Source organism: Saimiri boliviensis, chromosome 17 (genome assembly GCF_048565385.1).
Source record: "Saimiri boliviensis isolate mSaiBol1 chromosome 17, mSaiBol1.pri, whole genome shotgun sequence".
Classification (NCBI taxonomy): domain Eukaryota; kingdom Metazoa; phylum Chordata; class Mammalia; order Primates; family Cebidae; genus Saimiri; species Saimiri boliviensis.
In genome coordinates, this window is record NC_133465.1 from 70,476,504 (window position 1) to 70,499,969 (window position 23,466).

General features: G+C 60.6%; 1 protein-coding gene across 6 annotated transcripts in view; it reads left to right on the forward strand.

Annotated features, from left to right (window-relative positions):
• Positions 1 to 1,581: 1,581 nt before the first annotated feature.
• The window catches only part of BAIAP2 (BAR/IMD domain containing adaptor protein 2), a 78,070-nt gene continuing 56,185 nt past the window's right edge, over positions 1,582 to 23,466 (forward strand). For 4 of the 6 annotated variants that reach the window (XM_039477011.2, XM_039477012.2, XM_039477009.2 and 1 more), the window contains exons 1-3: positions 1,582 to 1,741; positions 17,869 to 17,944; positions 21,297 to 21,383. In XM_039477011.2, coding sequence (XP_039332945.1) covers positions 1,688 to 1,741; positions 17,869 to 17,944; positions 21,297 to 21,383 — 217 coding nt within the window. In that variant the 5' untranslated portion in view covers positions 1,582 to 1,687. Of the gene's footprint in view, positions 1,742 to 3,308; positions 3,405 to 17,868; positions 17,945 to 21,296; positions 21,384 to 23,466 lie in introns of all 6 variants that reach the window. The other 2 variants (XM_074389045.1, XM_074389046.1) reach the window with 1 other exon arrangement.

Here is a 23,466-nt window from a genome sequence, read left to right on the forward strand (position 1 = left end):
AAGAATCCTAGAAAATAAATACACAGGGATCTACCCCTAAACACTGCAGACAATAGAGAAAAAGGAAGCAGCCTGGGCCAGTAGCTGGAAGGAAATTCAGCCGGAGGAGAGGAGGCAGGAGGCTGTGGTGGGAGGGGAGGCGAGGCTTCCTGAATCTCACTTCCCGGTTCTTCCCATCCGCATGAGTGCTGCACTGGCTTACCCAGCCCCTGCCAGTGTCTGGGGGTTTGCGGCCAGCCTGCACAGCTGTGTGCAGAGTCCTGACTTGTTGAATGAATGAATGACTGAATGACTGATATTGCAGGGATGGGAGGCTGGGAGAGTGCGAGGTTTAATTAAAGGGAAACGCTCAGATCTGATGTTTGACAATGTAAAGCAAATAATTCCTCTATGTTGGTCTAATTTACGTAAATATTTCTCCAAGGGAATTGTACTGGGAGTCCTGTGTGCCAACTCGGCCACCTTCCCGGACAGAATCCCCTTGGGAGGACCCTTAAGCAAGACCCTTCCTAAAAACTGGAGGCAGCTCTGACTCCTCCATCCTTTCTACAAGGTTCCCCATCCCCCAGGGCTCCCCCCACCCCTGCATGAGAGTTCTCGGGGCCACTCGTCTCCTGCCACCCTCGACCCTGCCTTCCCCGGAGACCTCTCTCCCCAAGTAAACTGTCTCCAACGAGAATCTGCAGCCCCCAGAGGGTCCTCCCTCTCCCTGAGGGTCGCCCTGTCCCCAGGCCTTCCAGCAGGAAACGCCCCTGTCCCCTCTCCAAATCCCCCTTCTCGGGGCCCTCCCCCAAGATCCCAGCCCCAAGCCCGCACGCGCCGTCTGCCTGTCTAGGGTCCTCCCCAGAGTTCGCCTTCTCCAGGGTCCTCCCTCCAAGTCCTCTCCTCACGGTGCTCCCCCGAAATGCAATTTCTCCGAGTGGTCCCCCGCTCCAGGGCCCAGCTCTCTCCAGGGTCCTCCTCTCTGCCCTGAGGGGCCGGCCGGGGGATCGCCGCCCGCCCGGCGGGATTACCTGCAAAGCGGCGCGGTCCGGACTTCTCCCACCTGCAAGCCCCGCCCGCGGCGTCCGGCGTCCCCTCCCCGCAGCGCCAGGTCGCGACCCGGCGGGCCGGCCGCCCGCCCCAAAGTGCCACTTCGCGAAGTGCCGCCTCCACGCGCGCTCGCCGCCGGCGCCCCCCCCCCGCTCTCCTCCCCCCACCTTCTGCTCCTTCTTCCTGCGCCACCCCGCCCCCGCCTCCCCGCCCCCAGCCCGGCTGTTGCCGGGCCCCCCTCAGGCTGTTCCCAGGGCCCCAGCCCGCGCCGCGCCTCCCCCACCTCCCCCAGGATCGACGTTGCCGCCGACCAATCGCTGCCTGGAGCCGGCCACCAGGCCCCGCCTCTGATCCCGCCCCCCTCCCCCGTCTCCGGAACTCACCAATAGAAAGGGCGGTGCGGGGGCGGGGCCTGGAGGTTGCCTAGCAGCGGCAGCGCTGGGCGGGGGCGGGGACCGGGGGCGGTGATGCGGGCCCGACGGGGGCGGGACGCAGGGGCGGGGCCTACGGAGGGGCGGGGCCTGAGGCGGCTATAAAAGTGACCGCCGCCGGACGCCGAGCTCTGTGGTTCTGGTCCGCGTTTGTCTCCGCTCCGCAGCTGTCGCCGCCGTTTCCGCCCCCGCTCCGGTCTGCGGTGCAGCGGGGACCCACGACCATGTCGCTGTCTCGCTCTGAGGAGATGCACCGGCTCACGGAAAATGTCTATAAGGTGAGTTCCCCTCGCTACTCCGGAGCCAAGCTGAGCCCGCTCCGGGTGCGCCCGAGTTCCGCGCCGCCGGCTCTCCCCAGCCCGACCAGGGCGGCCCCGGGGCCGCGCGCGGGACCAGGAGGCCGGGACTTCGGGGGTTGTTCCCTGCGCGGCCGCCGGCGCCCTGGGCTGCGGGGGTGGCGAGCCCGGCGCCGGCCGCTCACAGGTGGCCTCCCCGCCCGCCCCCCACCCGACGCCCGGGCGGCCCGGCCGGCCTCAGCCCCAGGCCCGGGGGGCGTCCCCAGCCCCGACGGCCCTGCGCGGCGCCCGCGCGCCCACTCTGGCGCCCGCGGGAACGGAGCCGCGCGCGGGGCCCCGGGAGCCCTCGGACCCGTCTGGGCTGTCGCAGACCCGGGCGGGGCGGGGCGGGGCGGGGGCAGCGGGCGCAGGGGCTGCGGTGGCCGGGGCGGCGTGGGGGCTGCCTGCAGGCCGCGGCCGGCGCGGCGGCACCGTGGGCTCCTCCAGGCGCGGTTGCGCGAACCTCGGGCACTTCCTTCTCAACAGGCTTTGCCTTTCCGCAACTCCTGCCCGGCGCCGCTGCCAGGGCCTAAGGTGGGAGGTCGGAGCGCGGGCAGGTTGGATGTGTGGACGGATAATCCATCATCTTATGTAACCGCGGAGAGAGAAGACTAATTGTGTAGGAGGCTGACGTGCCTGCCTTCGCTTTAGATGTGTTGAGAGTGGCATCCACGTTCTCGTCTGTGAAATGACAGGCTCACATCCGAGGGCCGCAGAGCCTCGCTGGAAACCTCCCCTGCCGCCCAGCCCCCCGCTCGTGGTTTTTGTCGCTGGGATACTGACCCACAGGCCCTTGGTTTTGTCTTTCTTCAGCATCCGTTCTCGGTCCAGACCCCCACTCCTGAGCGCAGCACCTCCTGGGGGGCATTTTCTCAGAAGAAACCCTGGCCCTGGGGGGCCCTGGGTCCTGGGCGATCTGTTACAGCAGAGATGTGTTTTGTTTCAAAACTGTCTCAAGGTTCAGCAACAGGCTGAGTGACCAGTGGGGTGGGCATTTACCCGGCAGTTGCTGGTTCATGCCTCACCGGATTGCGCCCTGCGCGGCAGAGTAACAGTTTCTAATTGTGTCAGGAGGCCAAGGTGTGCGTGGCCAGGGGCCTGCGAAGCCCTCTTAGCGCTCAGGCTTTGGAGAGCCAGATGGAGGCTTCTGGGGCGGCCCCTCTGGTTCCAGCTGGAGTGGGGTGGGGGGAGGTGGGAGGCGCAGATTGCACCTGAATACAGCTTTCAATAAAGCTTGTGAAGTTGGGGCCGTGTCGGTCTGGAAGTCAGGTGCGGTCTGCTAGATCAGCCCTAAAGCCATTGTCAGAACCACCGGTAAACAGGATTCACAGTGACCTCAGGAGTCGCACGCACGGGAAAGGAGCAGCCGCTGGGGTTTTCTGTTTGGTTTCACAGAGTCCGTGGCCTACGGTTCTGGCCTTGTTTCTCTGTGGAAGCACGTGCTGTTAAGGGAGGCAGGTTTAGGACATTATTAGTTGTTAGTTCCGTTACGACTTGTTCATGATTGCAGAGGGTGGCGGGAAAGTACTGGCGGCACCTTTTTCCTATTTTCTCTGCTGCGCTGAAACCAGAAAGCAGGAACTTTCGTGGTGAAAGTTGGGGGGTTGTGCGTGGAGTGGTTTTGCTCTGGGGGACTGACCCCCTGTTCACCCATAATAAAACTCTCCTGGCTGGGCAGTCGGCCATCACCTAGATGGAGCTGTAATTTGTTTGTAGCTCTGAGTGGAATCTGTTGGCTGGAGGGTGGCAGGAAGACTCAGGACTGAGCTCGTGGGGACTCTGAGCCCCTGTGGATTCGAGGAGCAGGTCTGGAGCACGTGAAACACAGCCTCTGCCTTTGTATTCGGCGGGTGGGTTGATTGGTGATTTCCGCAGGTGAAGATGTGGCGGTCGGTGATTTGATTTAGCAGGGCTGTTCGCAGTCGGCCGTAGGTGTCTGAAGGGCTGATCTGTTCTGGAAACACTCTGCCTGGTGAGAGGCTGGCGTTGCTGCTGCCGGCAGGCGGGGTTGGCTTCGTAGGTAGGTGGCTCCTGCTGCGCTCCTGGGGCCTGACTGCCGAGTCTTTGGTTCCTGGTGCTGTTACCTTTTTGTGCTTTGTCACTGGGGAGCTCAGGGTGCTGTGGTAGTGCCGGTACTGGTTGAGCAGCTTTGGCATGTCAGCCAGGCAGAAACCTGGCCCACACAGAGACACAGTCAGGAGACCGACGAAGCTACCCGTGTGCACACCTGGCCGGTCAAGCCGGTCCGGGCAGTGCCAAGCTCTGTCCTCTGCCGGGATGGTGCTGCCTCTGTCATCCCTGCCAGGGGCTGCCACACCTGTGCCTGGGTTGGCACTTGCAGAGCCCTGGCAGTGCCTCTTGGAATGGCCGGGCTGTGGCCTGCTCGGTGTGTCACCCGCGATGTGGCTCCGCTGCCTGGCCCCAAGTGCAGTTCTGAGTGGTGTTTGCCTTGGCAAAGGAGGATGCCTGTCCTTGGCCTTGCTGATTAAAAATGCAAGAATGAAATGCGCAGTTTGATTTTCTCTCCTCTAAGAATCTGTAATGCAGACTTTGACCTCTTTCCTGGTGGCTCCGTTCCCTTGGGAGCTGTGTCCTCCGGGAATTTCATGGAAGGTGGAGGGGAGGGGAGTAGAAGGGCTTTCCGGCGTCTGCCGAGAACCTTCTAGGGGCAGAGCCTGGGCTGGGCCTTGCATGGATTGGGAGGGCAAGTCAAGGAAGACCCCTTCCTTCAAGGGAGCCCTGATGATGGCCCAGATCAAGGGACGGAGCGTTGGAATCCGCTGCCCCAGATGACTGAGTGGCCTTTGGAATTAAGGCTACTGAAACTGCAGCTCTGCTGGGGGAGCACTGAGCATCCCCATGTGCTGAGGAGCTGCCTCCCTTGCTGGCTATGGCTCCTGGAGCACTAGGCGACTGTCATGGGGGTGTTTTCCTCACGGTCTTGTGTTCTCAGAGAAGCCCTGGCGCCCAGGTGACCCATGACCTGGAGCGTGGTGGCTCCAGCACCTTTTCTGGGAATAGTACCATTGGCCCACAACGTCTTAGAACATGTGAGGTGGGAGAGCATCTGGGGAGGTGTGAGTCCTTGCTACAGCAGAGCTGTGGCCATGGCCTTCCTGGTGCCGAGGCTCCTGGCCCTGGCTGGCCACTCTGGCAGCTGGTGGGGAAGCCAGCCTGGCCAGGCTGCAGCCATGCTTCCAGGAGGCGGGTGAAACAGGGTTCCTGGAGCTGGGAGCCAGTTGGGTTTGCCGCCTTTGGTGTGATTGGTAAGGGTTGGTGCCAGGTGGTGGGCGTCGTGTGCTGGATGGCAGGGAGTCCGCTGCTGGCTTTTCTGCTCAGGGCCTGGCTGCCCAGGCCTGGCTGCTTCTCTCTGCCACATCCAGCTTCTTCCCAGGATGTGCGGAGCTCACCACCCGGCGGCAGGTGGTGGGGGTTGGTCTCTGACAGGTACCTCCTGGCATTGGAGCCTCCTACCTGGGGAGCCGCAGATCTGGCACCCGAGGTGGAGAGAATTCATGGTGCTGAGCTCAGCTGGGTGTGCGTGTCCGTGTGTGTGTATTTGCATGTCCACGTGTGTACATGTGTGTGTGCATGCACACGTGCGTATGGTGGTTTTAGAGATAATTTCCCAGGTGGTCCCCGTGGGCACTGTCTTCCCGCAGGATGACTGGGCCTGCTGTCACTGAGTGGACCCGGCCTGCACTTCCTCCCCATGTGCATGTCGTGGTCTGTGTCACCCGCCCTCACCACTGCCAGCCTTTAGCAGGGGCACATATCCCAGGAGCAGTGCTGATGCCCTCCTGGCTGGGTGGCGAGGGTGCCTGCTGTCCCCGCCTCGAGCAGGTGTCCTTTGTTGGGCAGGTCAGTTGGCTCATGGGACTGACAGAGTGGACTTGAGGCTCAGAGCTAGAATGAAGGCCAGTGCTGCTCTGGGCTATCGGGGCCACCGTTAGAGGGGAGGGCAGCGGGTGGGGGCCGCTGGGAGCTGTGTTCCTGCTGATGTCTTGTTCTGGACTGAGGCTTCCAAAGGTCAAGGCCTCTGGGCCAGGCCCTGTCTCCTGGCCACAGGCACCATGAGCTGAGCTGTCCAGGATAGGTGGTCTTGCAGGGGAGGGGTGGTGTGTGACCTGGCCACTGAGCGGGAGGGGCCCATCCTCTTCCCAGCTCCAGGAGGCAGGCTGGCCGGAGGCTGAGGCCCGGCCCACTCTTCTCCTCAGTTCACAGGTCTGGGCTCTGGTAGGGGGAGCAACCCCAGGGTCACTCAGGAGTGGGAGGTGGCAAGCAGAGCTAGATATCACCCACTCAGCCTTGCATGGCCCTCTCTGCCAGCTGCCCTGGGTTGGCATTGCTTGTGGCTACCACCATGGGTGGGGAGCCATTGACTGCTGGCTGAGGCTGGCTCCCGTCCTTCCTTGCACCAAGCCAGGGTCTGCCCTATGTTGCCTAGCCAGCCACCTCATCTGGGTGACTTTCCTTGAGGACCCAGGATAGGGAAGCATCCTCGTGGCTGCACAGAGCCCATGGTCCCTGGAAGCTCTGCACTTGGGCAGCTGGTGCCGTCGGCTGCCCCCCGCCCGCCCCCCCCACAGACTGTGCTAAACTGCCTAGTAATTACAGGCAGGCGGGGGTGGAGCTGGCACCCACCTCCAACACACTCCCACCTCCCCCGAGCGCTGATTCATTCCCAGCCCCTGCTTGTGCCTGTACAGCTGCATGATGACTCCAGGGGCCTCAACAGAGGCAGAAGGAGAGGCGGAGCAGGGACCTGTTTGACTCTGTGACTGCAGGGACTCCATCTACCCTGCCGCCAGATGCCTCTGTTGGGCCGGGAATGGCGGTCCACCTGTGTGTGGACCCATTGGTATTTGGGAGTGAACGCATCTTGTTTCTGGATTCTGGAGCATTCATGCTTGAATCGCTGTCCTGCCTTTGCCGAGGGTCTGCTCGTTCCAGCCGTCTGCTCCTTGAGCAGTGGCCAGGGACCTCTGAGGGCTCCCTAGAGGTGGTTGCAGCTTAAACCTCACGTGGTTGAAATGCCTGTTTCTCAGAGTTGTGGGCCATGGAGGCTGAGGAGGTGGCCCTGGCGTGGGGCTGGCCTAGGCAGGCTAAAGGCTTTTTCGTGTTGTGTCCAGGGGCGCTTGGTGTTGGTCCTGCACCAAGGGGACCAGGAAGCTCAGCAGACAAGAGAGGAGGAGGCTGCGGACACGGTGGGAGGCAGGGCCTGAGCCCATCCTGTGCTAAGGAGTCCCCTCGGGGGCAGGCTGGGGATCTGCTCCTGGGGAGGGGCCCTTTCCGCCCGCAGCACAGTGATGCCCTAGCAGCTCTTGCAGGGTACCCCCAGCTGCCTCTGATCCTTTCGACTCGTGCTGCGGAGACTTGTCTGCTGGCTCTTGGTTTGGTCATCCCTGAGCCTTGGAAAATCCTGCCTGGTCCTTGGGCTTCCCGTCAGGAGTGCCGGGAGGAGCTTTGCCTGATCTGTCCCCTGGCCATGTGACCTTGGCCAAATCTTGCTCCCTGGGCAGCATGCTCCCAGGGTCCCTGAAGGCTCTGGGACCTGTCCTGGGTCAGGTGGCACCAGCCTTGGTATCCTCAGTGCTCTGGTCTACATGCTGATGAGTGGGTGTGGGGTGCATACGGCACTGTCAGATCTGATGTTTTGGGCTTTGAGGTGCTGGGGACCCCCTTGGAGGGGAAAAGGCTGTCAGTTAAACAGAGCGCTTCTTTCTCACTGAGAGTTTTTATTTTATACGTACTGGAACAGTTGTCTTAGAATTGTTGGGGTAGATTTTTAAATAGTCTTATGTTTAATCATGTGAAGTAAATTGGTAGGGTTTTCCTAAAGTTTACTTTGCATGGAGAGTCTGGTTTCTGAGCCACAGTTCAGCTTTGGCAGTGATTGTGCCTGTCCACTGGGCACCTGCCGCTGAACCATCAGGACTGCTAATGCCGGACACCTCCAGAGTGTGTCTCGGTGTGTCTCGGATTACCTGAGCCCCTGTTCTGCCATTTTTGCTACTGGTACTTTATTTTCTCTCTTCCTTTTTTTTTTCTTTGGAGACAGGGTCTCATTTTGTTTCCTAGGCTGGAGTGCAGTGGTGTGATCACACTTAGCTGCAGCCTAAACCTCCTGGGCTCACACAGTCCTCCTGCCTCAGCCTCCTGAATAGCTAGGACCATAGGCCTGTGTCACTGTGCAGCCAGCTAATTGTTTTTTAATTTTAATTGTTTGTAGAGATGGGGTCTGGCTATGTTGCCCGGGCTGGTCTTAAACTCCTAGGCTCAAGCAGTTCTCTCACCTTGACCTCCCGAAGTGCTGGGATTACATACAGGTATGAACCACTGAACCCTGGTGCTCTCTTGATCAACAGGTTTTCAGACAACCACCAGGCCTCCTGCTTGGTTGTAGCAGGGGACAGTCAGCAGGTGGGCCGTGACAGGTGACCACCTGCATATCATGGCTGCCCCATTGGGAGTTACACAGGGATGGCACAGATGCCTTTGCCAGGAATGAGCTGCATCTTGACATTAGGATGGGGTGGGGATGGTGGGGGGGAGGGTGCCCCCTGGCCACAGTAGCTGGAATCTGTCCAGCAGAGGGTTTGTCTTACCCAGAGCCAAGCGCGGTCTGAGTGGATGCTGCTAGTGGCAGGAGAGTGGCCCTGCCGCTTCCAGACGGGGCTTTAATTTAATTAATTAATTCATTCATCTGAGATAGAATCTTGTTCTGTCACCCAGGCTGGAGTACAATGGCGTGACCTTGGTTTATTGCAGCCTCTGCCTCTTGGGTTCAAGCAGTTCTCATGCCTCAGCCTTCCAAGAAGCTGGGATCACAGGTGTGAGCCACCACGTGTGGTCTAGGTGGAGCTTTTAAACCAGTGGGTGTGGTGGAGGCCGAGATGCCACCACCTGAAGTGGACGTGGGTCCCTCCATACCCCTTTTTCCTCGGGGCCTGTCATGGGGCCTGTCTAGCCCCTCTTCCCTGGGCGACTCTCTCTGGCAGAGGAGGTCTGGGTCCACCTCCGCTGGCTCCCTGCTGCCACGGAAGGCCCATTCTCATGCAGTCTAGGCGTGGATGGAGTGTAAGCCTCCGCCTGTCCTGCCCTGGGCTGAGACTCCAGGGCCTTGGCGGCCCCAGGCCATGGAGCAGAGCCCCGCGCTGCGGCAGGAGTCCCATCTGGGGAGGTGGCTGTGAAGCTGGGATGCTGGGGGCCTGGGCGGTATCACTGTGTCTCACGCTCTGGCTCTGGGAACGGCCAGGCCCTGCAGCATCCTGGCACCTGGGAGGCCTTGCCACTGCTCATAGTGGACACTGCCCTGGGCGTTCTCATGGGCAGCCTTGTTGCTGTTGCTTTCTGTGTGGGTCCTGGGTGTCTCCGCCTGACGAGATCCTCAGTCGGGGAGAGAAGTGTGTCCTCACCCATCACCTGGAGTGGCTGAGCCCGTTGAAACCGGCTGGCCAACTCTGGGGCGCTCTGGCTCTCCAGCGGTGCGTGGTGCATCTGTCCTTCCATCCAGGAGTTCGAGGAGTTCAGGCAGGCGGCTCGCTGCTGGACCCGTTTTTTCATTAATTCGGTGAGATGGTAGCGTCTTTCTTGGCGGAGAGTACAGGGTAACTGGTGGCCATGATCACTAGCTTGTAGAGCTGAAAGTTCTTCAGAGGTCAGAGGTCAGAGGTCAGTGGTGGAGAGTAGGGAGGCCCTGCCCCGAGGCTCTGGCTGCCCTCTGCTTTCCTGGGTGCCTCTGCTGCTGTTTGTGGCTGCAGCCTGGGGCCGACGCCTCCCACCTGCCTGGCCTGAGCTTGGCGAGCGGAGGAGCGGTGGGGGTGTTCCGAGCCTGCCTCCCTGCCTGGCCACAGTTGCTCCTCAGCAATGAGCCCAGCCCTAAAGACCCGGCCAGTGCCTTCACCGGGGAGGATGGGGCCGTGGCCTCGGGGATGAACGCAGGCCGGGCAGTGACCAGACTGGGTTCTGTGATTGGTGGTAATGAGTGACCTAGTGACCGGGCCTCTCCACGTTGGAGGGGTCCAACGTGGTGCCACAGACAGGCGCACAAACAGGATGGCCGCAGTGCCCAGGCATCCCTGTGGCGTCTGTGGCCTCTTCTCCCCTTTTATAAGGGCACTGGTCATACGGGGGCCTTATGAAAAGGCCCACGCTGTGACCCCAGTTACTTTAATCCCTTCCGTAAAGACCTCGTTTCCAAACACAGTCGTACTCTGTGATGCCAGGGTTAGGACTTCAGCGTGTACGTTTGGGGAGGGGACACAGTTCAGCCATGACACCCAATGGGCCCCACCCTGCAACGCAGGTGCAGCAGCTGCCGGAGAGGCTGAGTCCTCCATGCTGTCTAGAGGCGGCCACCTCTCTATCGTACTGGGGGCCCATGATGGTTTTCCCTCCGACCTTAGTCAGATAGCAGCCCGCAGTTTATGACAATGGGAAGATTTCCATAGGGGCAGCTGATTCCACTGGATGAGCAGTCGTCTGGGGAGGCGCCAGCTCAGTGCTGGCCACAGGCAAAAGGCAGCTGGAATGCATCGTTCCAGGTGGGCCGGATACCCCGTGAGGCTGAGCAGTTGCCGATGAGTTCTGTGACCCAGGCCCGGGTGACCGGACGTTGGAAGGTGTCTGGCAGGGGCTATGTCCCTGTTGAAGCTGGGCAGCTGGGCGGGCAGGATGTGCCTCTGGGACAGGAAGGAAGTGGCCAGGCTGCTTGATGCTGTGTTTGGACCTTGCTGGGCCACGGCTCCTTTTATGCGGGCCAGGTCGGGGCATCTGACTTTTGCCCTCGTGGACCTCTGCTCCTGGGGACCTCGTTTAGGAGGGCTCAGACTTGGGGCACCTGAGAGTGGCAGATCCCAGGAGAACGTCTGCAGAGGGCATGTGGGTGTCCAAGGCCCGCGGGAGGGTGATGCTGCCACAACCCTGAAAGGGAAGCGGGGCCCCAGGACAATGGCCATGTGGCCCTTCTCATAGGTGGAGGGCAGAAGCGCTTGGCTCAGGAGCTGGCCTGAGGGTTGGCATTTGTTCATGTTGTTTTTAGCTGCAGCATCCATGGTCCCTGTCCTGGGGAATCCCAGGCTTCTGATGGGCAGGGCAGGCAGCGTGAGGAAAGGAGTCCCCAGGCCTCTGGCTCCTCCTGACAGGAGGCTCCCTGCGCCTCTGGTCATATCTGGGTACCATGCCAAAGGCATGAGTAGTCACTTTATTATGATGTTAATGGCTTTTCTCAGGGTGGTCCTGGAGGCTGAGAACTGGGGCTACCACCTTAGGCTGGGGACATCCCAGCCCCGACCCCTGTGATCCATGGCCAGGCTGCTTTGAGCCCTGCAGGAGTCCCTGGTATGGGTGGGACCTGCCCTCAGCGTCTCCCTTCAGGCTTCCAGGAGGGGCTGGGTTATCTCTTCCATGTGTCTGTTCTGTATGGCTTTGGGGGAGTCTGGGTCAGCCAGGCCATGCTGAAGCCACCCTTGGAGAATCTAGCGGCCCCTCCTGACCCCCTGGGGCAGGGCAGGGGACCAGCTCCTTCTGTTCTGAACAGGCTGGCTCCCCTCCTGCCTTCAGGGAGGCCCCTCCTTTCTGACACCTAGAGTCCTCTGCAGCGCTTTTCCCGTGTCTCCTTCGGCCTGGCTGGCCTGGCCTCCTGTGTGCTCCTGCTGCCCTTGTCCCCGACCCCGGCTGCCTAGCTGAGGCCTGAGTTCCTTGGGGTCTCATGGCCTGGGGGGATTGGGGTGGGAGCCCCTGGCTTGGCAGAGGGGTTTGGCCATATGGTTTCCTCCTGCCCTCCACTGTGGGGTCCCCATTATTACCCACAGGGAGGCAGAGCTCCTGCAACCTTGGCTGCTGCGGAGGGTGAGGAGGAGGGTGCTGTCTTTGCCTGGTTTGTCACCATTCCCCTTGGGATCCCGTTCTGCAGGCTCCAGCCCACCTTCATGTCCCCATCCTCACCCTGTGGGCCAGTTCCTTCCAGAAGCTTCCATGCATCTGGTTCTAAATCCATGCATATGCATTTGTAGTTTTTCTCTGACTTGAACCCAGCAAGATGCAGTTCAAGATCTGCCTCCTCCAGGCAGCCTTCCCAGCTGGGCTCCTGGAGTTGGTTTCATTCCTAAAGGAAGGATCCTCCAGGACAGGTGTCCAAGTTTTTAGACGGGGACAGGACCTTCCACACCGCTCCAGCCAGGCTCCTTCACACCCCACAGCCCCACTCCTCTTGCCCTGTGAGCCAGGTCCCAGGGTCTGGAGCTCATCAGTGCTCCTGTGTGTGGGGTCAGCAGTGGCCCTGGAGGACTCTGCCACTTTCCTGATGCTCTCTGCCTGCAGGAGCCCCCAAACCCTTCTGGTAGCCAAGGGAACTGAGCCTGTGGCCCCTCGACAGAAAACCCTGAAGTCCTTCTGGCCGGACACTGTCCACGTGCTGCCCGGCCCCTCCTGCCCCTCCCCTCTCTGTGCTGGACATGTGGCCTGGGGCTTCCGGGCTCAGCTTTGTCCTGTGTGCCCTTCCCTGGAGCATGGTGTCCTAGGCAGGGGCCCACCAGGTCTACATGGACCAGGGCCGTGGGTGCTGTGGGGTCCATGTCTGTGTGTGGGGCCCTCATGCTGTGGCCGTGGTGGCACAGTGGGCCAGAGGAGTCCTCTCTGGCGCTGCTGGCCCAGCAGCTGGCACCTGGTTCTGCCTGTTTGGACAGAGGTGGAAGTGAGAGCGGTGGTCCGGTGGGTAATAGCAGCCTGGATCCTCAGTATCTGTGGCGGTCCCTGGGCAAGGGAGTGGGTGGGCAGGGCCCCTCCCCACCGCAGTCAGTTGCCTTGGGCATTGGCTGTCCTGGGAGAGGCCAGGTGGATCGAGTCACCCGTTTCCTGATACTGCTGGAATGTGGCCTCAGGGAGCCTGTCCGGTGCAGCACCAGGGCCGAAGGGGACAGAGGGCTGAGGCTGGCCGTGTGGGCAGCAGGGTTGGAGCCAGGACTCTGGGCTCCATCAGGAGCTAGTGGGCAGGCCCCTGCCTTTCTGAGCCTCACTTTCACTTTGCCTGTGTGTAAGATGGGACAGGGACTCTCATGGCGGGGCTGGGTGAGGATTAGGTGATGAGGCTTTAAGGCAGCCAGGAGGGTCCCAGCATCCACCTTTTCTCTTAAGTTTGTTCTTCTGAGTGGATAGGAAACATGGCTCAGCCTGACTACACACAGGCACGTGTCCGGCACATGCGTGAGTGTAGTGCACATGCGGCTGTTGTGCATGCATGGGTATAGATGCACGCAGGCCCAGGGGCTGGCCGGACATGCCCACCCTGGCATCTGCCTGGAGGGGCTGGAGGGAAGGGGGAGGTCACTCTTTCTGTCAGCAGAGAAACTGCTTTTGTTTGTGGCCACCCTGCCAGGAAAATGCTGGAGAGGCTGCGTCACAGGAGAGAGCCGGGGGTAAACAGAATTCCTGAGTGGTCAGGTGGAAGGTGGACCCCAGCACAGCCCGGAGTGGGCGGGAGAGCAAAGTCGTCTGGCAAAGCTCTTTTCTCTAAATGTGTTGGCCACCCTCCCTGTGTTCCCCAGGTTGGAAGGAGGTGGTGACTACAGTAGTTCTGTGGCCTTGTGCCCGCACTGGCCAGGCCGGCCCGTGGCACTGAATCATGCTGGCCAGCAGTGTCCAGCAGCTCACCAGCCAGAAGGGCTCCCTGGGCTCATCGACGTTCTCTGACGGCCACCTCTACAGCTGGGGGACGTGGCCCTCCCATTCGTACCTGCAGACATGCATAGCTGGGGTCCCTGGGGGCTGCAGTAGGGACAGCTGGGGTCCATGCCATCCAGGGCCTGTGAGACATCTTTCTCTTTGTGCGTCCCAACAGGAGGGCAGCCAAGCCTGCCAGCATCCCTGGGCAGGGGCTTCTCCTCACCTGGCCCTTCATAGCCTCTGTTCTAGGAGGGAAGCCTTCCACAGCGTGTCTGGGAGCCCCTTGTGGGCAGGCACCCCAGGACCCCACCTGGGGTGCGAAAAGTGTTCCCTGCCGAATAGTGAATGAACACACGAGTCAGTGGAAGTCTGCGTTGGCCCAGGCGCGCTGCCCAGGGAGCCAGTGTGTGGTCACTGGGTCACAGCAGAGCTCCATGCACACCATACAGGTTCTGGAGTTTGAGGACAGTGTGGTGGATGCTCATGGTGTAGGATTCTGTCCTGGCAGCAGGGACGGGGTCATAGCATGGACCCCTGGAAGCTCTTTCTGTGCCTGTGGCCGCCCCGGAGCCCTTGAGTTTTATCGTGGTCGTGAGGACGGCGCAGTGCGGCCCTGGGCACCCGCAGTGTGGACAGCTGGGCTTTAAACTCACTTCAGACCCGCTGCAGGGGGTGGCCCTTCTGAGGGCCGGAAGTCATTTTCTTGTGCAGTTTCTTCCCCCTGGCCTGGGCTTTTCTGTTTTGCCGCCCTTTGGTGTTGATACTAGCCCCTTTAAAGCCCCAGACCTCCCCGCCCCCCAGCACTGTCCGGGCATCTGGGTGTCTGAGCATCTGAGCTCAGGTCCTTCCTGGTGGCATCCTGCGAAGAGAGACACTTGTTCAGTGACTTGAGAAGTCACGTCGGTGTGACTGAAAACAGAGTTATCCACCCAGTGCTGCTGCTGTGGGTGTTTGCTCCAGAGGAGCTGGAGCGTCCTGTCATTGGCTCCCCTGCCCCCACCTGGGGACCCCCTGGGCACTGCAAAGCCCCTTGGCCACAGACCCCCAGACCTGGACCTTGACCTGGTTGGGGAGCCGGTGCCAAGGCGGAGGTGGAGGCTGGGCTGCAGCGTGTGCCCCACAGCGGGTTCTTCTCATGCTGGGGGCCTTCACACGGGCCCGCAGGGCTGGAAAAGCTCTAGGATGATGGAATGGACTCGGTTGGGGCTCAGAGAGACGCCTGACGGGAGCTGGGCTCCCACCAGAGGTGCTGGGCTCTTCATGGGCCATTTGGCTTCTCCTGTGTTTCCCGGGAGGGAGGAGCCTGGAGGAGGGTGGGTGACGCCTGCTGCGGGTGCCTGAGGCAGGGCTCCACAGAAGGCCGCTCTTTTGGCCCAGGGGCTGGGTGCTGTATGCAGATGTAGAAGGAGGAACTGGCCCTTCTGCCCTGGAAGGGGAGTCCCCGCCTAGAATGTCGGCTCAGTGGAATCCATGCCACTGCCATTGCCTTTGGGCACCGCCCTTCTCTTGCAGACAGAGGCACGGCCATGCCCAGGTGGCCTGGCGGCTGTCCCCTGCCCGCTCACGCCCTCATTCCTTCCAAGTGAGCTCAGCTGCTGCACTAAGGAAGCGAAACCTCGAGGCTGCCCCGTGCGTCACGCGGTGCACATGGCTGCCGTGCTGACCCGCCTTGGCTGGCACTGGGTGGCTCCTGGCCTGTTCTCCTGCCACTCAGGGTGTTGGTGGAGCTCATGGGGCTCAGGTTGAGCCTCCTCTTCCGCCCAGGGTCCTGCCCAGGAGCCCGTGGTAGGCGGGGGGGTCACGGTCCTGGAGCCAAGCACGTGGGGCTCTTGTGAGCGAGGGGTCCGCTCCAGCACGCCCACCCTCTGTGGTAGTGTTTTCGCACCTTTGTCACAGGGCGAGAAACATGTTTGATGCTGCAGCTCAACAGCGCCACACACACAGATATGTACGTGCACACAGGAACGCACACGAATGCATGCACACACAATGTGCACACGTGCCTGTGTCTGTGCACACTCACCAGAGCACCAGACCCAGCTGCACCCACCTCACTTGGCCAATGGCCCACGTCTGCACTTTCATGACATACAGTAAACGCACATCGACAGCATTCCCTGACCGCCTCTGCTGCCGTCCTGGTCTGCGCCGGTCAGTTTGAACCAGGCTTCCGAGAGTGCTCCGGGTCCCAGCGCTCACCTCTCTGCTGGTAACTCTCAGGTGTCATCTGTGACTCACGTTCTCCTGGGCGCTGGACCCGTCTTACCCCATTCCCTGTGTGGCCTCTCTGCCCTCACTCCCAGGCACTCCTGGGAATGAAAGCACCCAGGCTCCTGGTTCCATGCTAAGGGCTTTCTTAGCTCAGCTCTAATCCGGCTCTGCTGCAGCATCTCCGTCCCTAGAACAGAGGCCTGCGTAGCACCTGCTTGTCCTCTGAGAATCCCAGAGCCTCTGATGGGTCTCCCAGCATACGCCAGAGCCCTTACATAAAATCTGGTCTTCCCTGAGCAGGCAGAGGAATCTCTCTTCTGTTTTTTTCGGATAACGGCGTTGGGTTCTGCCCACCCAGGCTGGAGTGCAGTGGCACAATCACAGTTCACTGCAGCCTTGACCTTCCAGGCTCAAGCAATCCTCCCACCTCAGCCTTTTGGGTAGCTGGGACTACAGGCATGCACCGCCACACCCAGCTGATTTTTAAATTGTTTGTAGAGATGGGGTCTCGCCATGTTGCCCAGGCTGGTCTTGAATACCTGGGCTTAAGTGATCTTCCCACCTCTGCCTCCCAGACTGCTGGGATTATAGGTGTGAGCCACTACACCCGACCCAGTGGGATCTAAATGTAACTGGCCAGTCGCTCTGCTCAGATCCTCTGTAGCTTCGTGCAGCCTGGCCTCAGGGGCCGTCCCATCCTCCTCTTCCTCTTCCTGCCTCTCCTGGGCCCCTTCCACCCCCGTGCTGGGTCCTGCTTTCCCAGGAACTTGTTGTGGGCCTGTCTCGGTCTGCCCGCTGCTCTCTGGCATGGGAAGTGCTTCCCTGCCTGCTCTCCACGTCTCGCTGAGCGTGCCCATCTCACTCCTGCGGAAGCCCTGGCCCCCTTGTCCTGCCCTCTCTGCTTGATACTGGCTCTGTGAGAACAGAACTTGGTGTGGCTGGGTGGCTGCTGCGTCCCCCACCCCCGTGCACATGGGCTCTGGTCCAGCACGCAGAGGTACCCTCACCTTTGTTGCATCCAGGAAGGAAGGGACACCTGCCCTGGGACCTGGCTGGGTGACATGACCACCTGAGGTTCCAGCAGACGCAGAACTGAGGTGCACCCGGCCTGCTCGAGCCCTAGTGGTAGCGCAGACCTCAGGGCCTCATTCCCCAGGAGCACACCCTGGCCAGCGGTTGGAGCCCGCGTCAAATAGCGGGTTTTCTGGAGCCGGATCTGATGGTGGGGAGTGGCTTTCTTGTCCCTAAATGCCCTTTTTATCCGCCCTGGTGGCTCCGGAGGCTGAGGCCAGGTGCTGGGAGGGGGTGGAGGATGGAGTTGCCCTTCCCTCCCCACCCCCTCGCCCACAGGTTGGAGCTGGGTGGGGGCCCCACAGCCTCCTGCTTGTCTGTGAGCAGGCTGGGCGGCTTCCCTTCCTGTGATCCTCAGGAAAGATCAGGATCACATCACAACAAACAACCGGAAGAGACAGAAGGTGGCGGAGCCGGGGTTTCTGTTGGAGCTGCTCCCCGGCCCTTGCCGGCGGGGGTTGGCCATTGACAGCGCGTGTTGTGCTGGTAGAAGTCTCATTTGGCGGTTGTTTGTGTGTGCCTGTTTTTATGCCATGTAATTAAAACATTTATTTGGCCTTCGCAGTGAAAATCTAATTTCTTGAGTCTAAGAACTGCTGATCTTGGCACCAAGATGCCCGTTCGTCAGGCAAACAGACCCAGAGCCGCTGGATTATTCATAGTGTGGCATTTGCAGATCAGGCTGTGATGGCACTAATCAGAGCTGATGTCTGGTAATTGATGTGTTGAGTAGGATTCAGTGGGAGAGGGCGCCGGTGTAGCTGAGCGATTGTGTGTGGCTGGTGGGGGGTCCTTCTGGGCTGACTGGGCTGAGCCTCGGCAGCAGCGCATCTGAGCGCCAGTCACGTACCGCCTGCTGCACCGTGCAGAGTCGCTCCTCCAATCCCAACACCTCTGCGGCGGGGCCTCGTCCTATCCCCATTGTAGAGATGTGAAAACCGAGGCTCAGGTTGGTCAGGGGCATGGTTGGGATTTGAACTTGGGAAGCCCCGCTTGAGCGTCTGTGGTCTCGACCCGCAGCAGGCGATGCCTGCTCTGGGTTTTCTCTGTGTTCAGACCCTTCAGAGTCACTAGGGTGACCCCTGCCAGTAATGCCGTTTCTTCTCTTCTCTGCTTTCTTCCAGACCATCATGGAGCAGTTCAACCCCAGCCTCCGGAACTTCATCGCCATGGGGAAGAACTATGAGAAGGCGCTGGCAGGTAGAACTGCCCCCTGGCCCCGTGGGGTGGGAGCTGCTTCCTGGGTTGGCAGATGGACTTGGGCACAGCCGTGGGGCCTGGTCAGGAGCGAAAGGAGGTCTTTGGTTCCAGAAACATAGCCCGACAGAGGCTCTGTGAGCCAAGGTGCAGCCCTGCGCTCTGGCCTGTCTGCTGTCACCGTGGCAGCATGCCCCTGGCTGTGCAGGCCGCTCTCGTCCCGTGGCGTTTGGAGGCAGGAGGGGTGCAGATGTCAGGCCCTCAGAACCGTGTGGAAACTGTGGGATCGGGGCTGGGATGAAGTTCTTGGTAGCTGCAGCGGCTTTGGCTCTGGGAACTGCGTCACCTCTCTGATGAGTGAACACCCTGTGGCTCCTGCCAACGGAGAGCCAGGACGGAGGGTGTGGGGGGCCGGGGGCTACAGGGCCGTTCCTTTCTTCCCACTGCCCCCACCCTACCCAGGCGCTCCGCCTCGGGGCCTTGGGTGCACGTGGGTCCTCCTGTCCCAGTGGGCAGTTTCTTCCTTGTCCCCAGAAGCCCTCTGTGCCTGCCCCTTTGGGCCCGCAGGTGCTCATGGCTGAGTCCTGCCACGGTTGGGGACTCGTGGTTCTTGGGCAGTGACCCTGGGCTCCCTGTACCCTTGACCGTGTCTGTCCCTCCAACTGCAGCGTCTTCATAAGCAGAATCCACACCCCCTAGCAGGGAGGAGAAGATGTGTTTCCCGAGACATGACCCCGCACGTGCGGCTCCTCCACAGCTTCCTGGTGTCTCGCCACCCACGGGTTGGGTGGAGTTGGTTGTCCAGTTTTGGTGCCAGGTTAGAGGTAGCAAGGAGGAGGCCGGAGTTGGTCTGTCCTCGTTCTTTTTCTGCCACCTTTACTTCGTTGTCACCTGGGGACAAAGCACCTCACCCAAGCACCCAGCAGAAGGCCTGTCCCTGGCACTGCCCTCCTCCTCAGCTCTCCAGGTGGGCCAGTTGTGCCTGCCTGCCACGTCTAGCAGAGGTGACCTTCGTGTTTCCTTGTGGGCATGAAGGGGACACAGAGCTCCCTTGGGCCCCACCCTGCAGGGCCCCCCCGTGGCTGCCCCAGGAACAGCATTGTTTCTCTCCACCCTGCCCCTCCTCTATATGGGCCCATCAGAATTGTCCTAAGGAGCTGTCCTTTCTCCCGCGGAAGTCTGCAGGTTCTTTTTGTCTTTTTTTGAGACAGAGTCTCACTCTGTTACCCAGGCTGGAGTGCAGTGACGCGACCTCAGCTCACCGCAACCTCCGCCTCCTGGGTTCAAGCGATTCCCCTGCCTCAGCCTCCCAAGTGGCTGGGATTACAGGCACGCGCCACCATGCCTGGCTAATTTTTTTGCGTTTTATTAGAGACAGTTTCATTCACCATGTTGTCCAGGATGGTCTCGATCTACTGACCTCGTGATCCACCCGCCTCGGCCTCCCAAAGTGCTGAGATTACAGGCGTGAGCCACCGCGCCCGGCCTCCAGGGTCTGCATGACAGTGTAGATCCTGGCTATGGCACTGGCTCCTGTCCCCCAGCCAGGAGCCTCTTGGTCAAGGCAGAGGAAGTCGGCAGCAGAGCCTGTGGCTGCTTTGAGAGCTGGTGTGGCCTCCTGGTGGCAGCTGCAACGTGGTCTGCTCCCTACGGTGCTCTCCGCTTGCTGGGTAACTTCCTGGGGGTCCCAGGGAGAGCTGCCTTTGCCTCTGGTGTGAGATGTTGACTCTGGAAAGAGGCTCCTGAATCAGAGCAGGAAGGCGGAGGCCTGGCTCGAGGTGGGTGCAGGGGGCTTGCAACCGTGGCGATCCCGTGGTCTCCGGCCACGGCCAGCAGTGTACGGATTCTCCGAGCCCAGCTCGTTTCCATCCCCGTGAATGCGGCCAGTCGTCCATCTCTTCCCAGCCGGGTCTGAACTGTGAGCATCATGGGTGGGAATCTGGGGTCCAGAAGGTCCCACCCTGGAGATGGGGCTGCCCTTGCTCGTTGTAGACTGGCTTCCTTTTCCTGAGCCACTCGTCTGCAGGACACTTGGCGGCCTGTCTATGGCAAGTCCGTGGTAGCCCTCACGCTGCTCCGAGTGGCGGGTTCGTTCCCGGCCACCCGTGCAGGGACGTGGTGTGGAGGCCACTTGGAGTGGGTCGCAGCGGGGCCGGCGCCTGTGCCTGCCTCTTCCGGCTGAGCAGGCCCTTCCACTTCAGTCAGCCCTTTGATGCTGCCGAGACACGGGTTCCTTCCGGGCCTTTCTACCCGCCTGGCTCCTCGTGAGGGCGGTGGGCTGAGTGCAGACGCTGGGGGCTTTCCTTCCTCCTCCTCTGTTTCCTGATGGCCTCGAAGGAATGAGCGCGGCCGTCCCGGCAGCACCGCCGCAGCCGCAGCCAGCTGCCCGGAGTCACACTTGAGCCGCTTTGCTTTCTTCTCCTTTTGGGAAGCCGCCGCTCCCAGGCCACAGCAGCCCGGCATTCCCCCAAGGACATGGTCCTGTGCCGCAGAGCGCATGTGTGCTCTTAATTGAAAAGTATATAAATAAAATTTGATAAAGTGCCCAGTGATAAGCCCTTAAGTGGGTTCTGCAGAAAATGGATTAGAAATCGTAATTACGCTCCTCTCCAGGGCCTTGCTTGGCCCTTTCTGCAGCCTGGAGGTCGGGTGGGGCTCCCCGTCAGGTGGAGGGGTTTGCCAGGCACTCCCCGGAGTCCCTGAGGAGGAGACCCTGGCTCTCCTGGAGCCTGCTCCAGCCCTGTGGCTGGGGAGGAGTCCAGCTGCTGGAGCCCTTCACACCCACTTCTGATTAGATCAGACTCTGCCTCTGAGACAGGGAAGGCGGGGGGAGGCCCCTCTGGATGCGTTTGCTCTCCTTTGAACAGCGTGACCCGCCCCCGAGCGGGAGTCCTGGTCTGACACTGTGAAGCAGTATGAAATAGTGCTCCCACTGCAGCCTCAGCCCTGGGGTCTGTGGGGAAGCGGCTTCCTGCTGCCCAGCTCTGCAGCTTCCTTACCTAGGGTTGGTTCTTTGTCTCATGAAGTAACTTGGCCTGACACTCCCTCCCTCACCCTGCCTGGTAGCATGTGACAGGGATCAGTACTCAGCAGTTTGACTTGAATAGCCCAGGACCTGAACCAGTAACTGTGTTCTTAGAGTCAAGGGAGCCCTCATGATTGGGGTGAAACAAGCATATCAGCAAGAGGTGGGTTCCGTCCAACCCAGAAATCACAGCAAGTTGGCTGTTCTCCAGGCTTGTCTGGGCCGGAGATGGGGTTGGCTTGTGTGTGCCGTGACTGCCGTGTTTTTGCTGGGGGTCTTGTCGTCTGTCCTCCACGGGGGAAATAACGACTCCCTTCTCTTCTCTTCCAGGTGTGACATATGCGGCCAAAGGCTACTTTGACGCCCTGGTGAAGATGGGGGAGCTGGCCAGCGAGAGCCAGGGCTCCAAAGAACTCGGTGAGACCCCGCTTGGTGTCTTCAGACGGCTGGGGCCCTGTCCTGTGTCCACCCCCTTTTTGGTTTGGGATCAGGTTTTGCCTGTCAAATAGGAAAATATTTTAATGACAGTCACCCTTGGAGCTCCCTCGAGGGGCGCACACCCTGCTGGAAGTGGTTGGAGGGTGCCTGTCCCCCGAGGCCTTACAGCTTGGGGTGAGGACAAGCAGGCAGACCCATGTTCAAAGGCATTCTCGGCAAACTGGAACAGCTGACACGGGGGTCTGTGTGCTCGGAGGGTGGGATTACATGGTGGGGGGATTCGTTCCCAGTATTGAAGAGTGAGAAAGGCAAGCCCTCATGGGCGGCGGCCCTGAGGAAGACACCCAGCCGCGTGGGCAGGTGGATTTCCTGGTGTAACGTACACACCAGGTTATGCTATTGGCACTTTGTCTACGTTCTGCAGATTTTCTGTGATGGCTCATGTGACACCAATGTCAAGGGATCCAGTGTGAAACCTGGAAAGTCGGGGCCTGTGTGGTGGAGCCACAGCACAGGTGTGGCTCAGGTGGGGTGCGTGCCTCCACAGTCCCCTCATCTAGCAGGGCAGTGCTGAGGTTTCCTCTGCCCGCCCTGGAGACCCCCGAACGGCTGGGCCTGTGCTCAGTGGCTGCTTCTGGAGCAGGCTGTGGCCGGCAGAGTGGCCCTCAACACTCCAGAAACTTGAGTTGCTGGAGAAGCCACTTGGACCCCTTTCTGGTAACAGAGGACAGCCGTGCTCGCCCGTGGCCCCTCCCCGTGGCTGCTGATCTGGGAGGTGGTCTGTGGGTCTGGAGACCCTCGGTGGCAAGCGTAGGCGTGACTGGCCCTGGTCCCTTCTCCTTTTTACTTTTATTCTTGGTCTGATGGCCCCCTTGACTGACAGAGGCCCTGGCCGTGTCGGCAGGCAGTGGGGTGGGGGGTCCTGGGTTGCTCTGTGCCAATTCCAGCTCCCAGAAGAGGCTCCATCTCCCTGATGCTGATGCTCTGGGCCTGGGACCCCGGGAACCCAACTTTGCCTGCCTAGGCTCTGTGCTGTCCAGCTTGCTCATGACATCCTGCACTGGGACTGCAGCCCCTCATTGGAGGCCCCCCCCAGATGCCATTCCATGGGGCAGGCCTGCTGGGGTGTTTGCTGCAGGTCTGGTGATTCCTGGGCAACTTGTTTCTTCAGCCCTGCTGTGTTGACAGGCTGGGGAGGAGGGGAGGAGGTGCTGTGGGTGGGGTTGCCAGGCCTCCAGAAACTCAGCCTGGAGGGTGGCGTGTGAGGTGCACCACATTGGGCGGTGGAGGCCAAGACTCTATTGCGGCTTCTGGGGACTCCCCTGGAACTCCTGGGGCCTGGCCCACGTCTGCAGGGTTTGGAGAAGCGCAGAAGCAGGGGGTATCTTTGAAAGGGGCATTTTCTTTCTTTTTCTTTAGAGACAGGGTCTTGCTCTATTGTCCAGGCTGGAATGCAGTAGCATGATCATGGCTCCCTGTGGCCTCCAACTCATGTATTCAAGTGATCCTCCTGCCTCAGCCTCCTGAGTAGCTGGGACCACAGGCATGTACCACCACACCCAGCTACTTTTTTATTTTAATCTTTTATATAGACAGCATCTCACTATGTTGCCCGGGCTGATCTTGAGCTCCTGGGCTCAAGTCACCCTCCCACGTCAGCCTCCTAGAGTGCTGGGATTGTAGGCACGAGCCACTGCACCTGGCGGAAGGAGGCATTGTCTCACGTAATTAATCGCGTGCTGGGAGATGTGCTGGAGGACCTTGTGCTTTCTCCCTGTCTTCGAATGAGGGTCTGCCCGTGGGGAACTCCAGGCTGTGTGTGGCCCACAGTGAGGCGTGGCTGTGTCTGAAGCTAGTGGGATTCCAGAACTTCCTGTTAGCAGAGTCCTTGGTGGTTGACTGCAAGAAGCCGCTGAGCCTCTGGGCACGGGGAGGAGGAGCAGGGGGAAGCGCCGGGAGAGGGAGGGAGGAGGGAGTGTCCGTCTACCTGTGGGTTTCTGCAGTCTCTCCCAGGGCCCCTCCTGGAGCTTGGAGCCCCCCGTGTGCATCTGCAGAGGGCCAG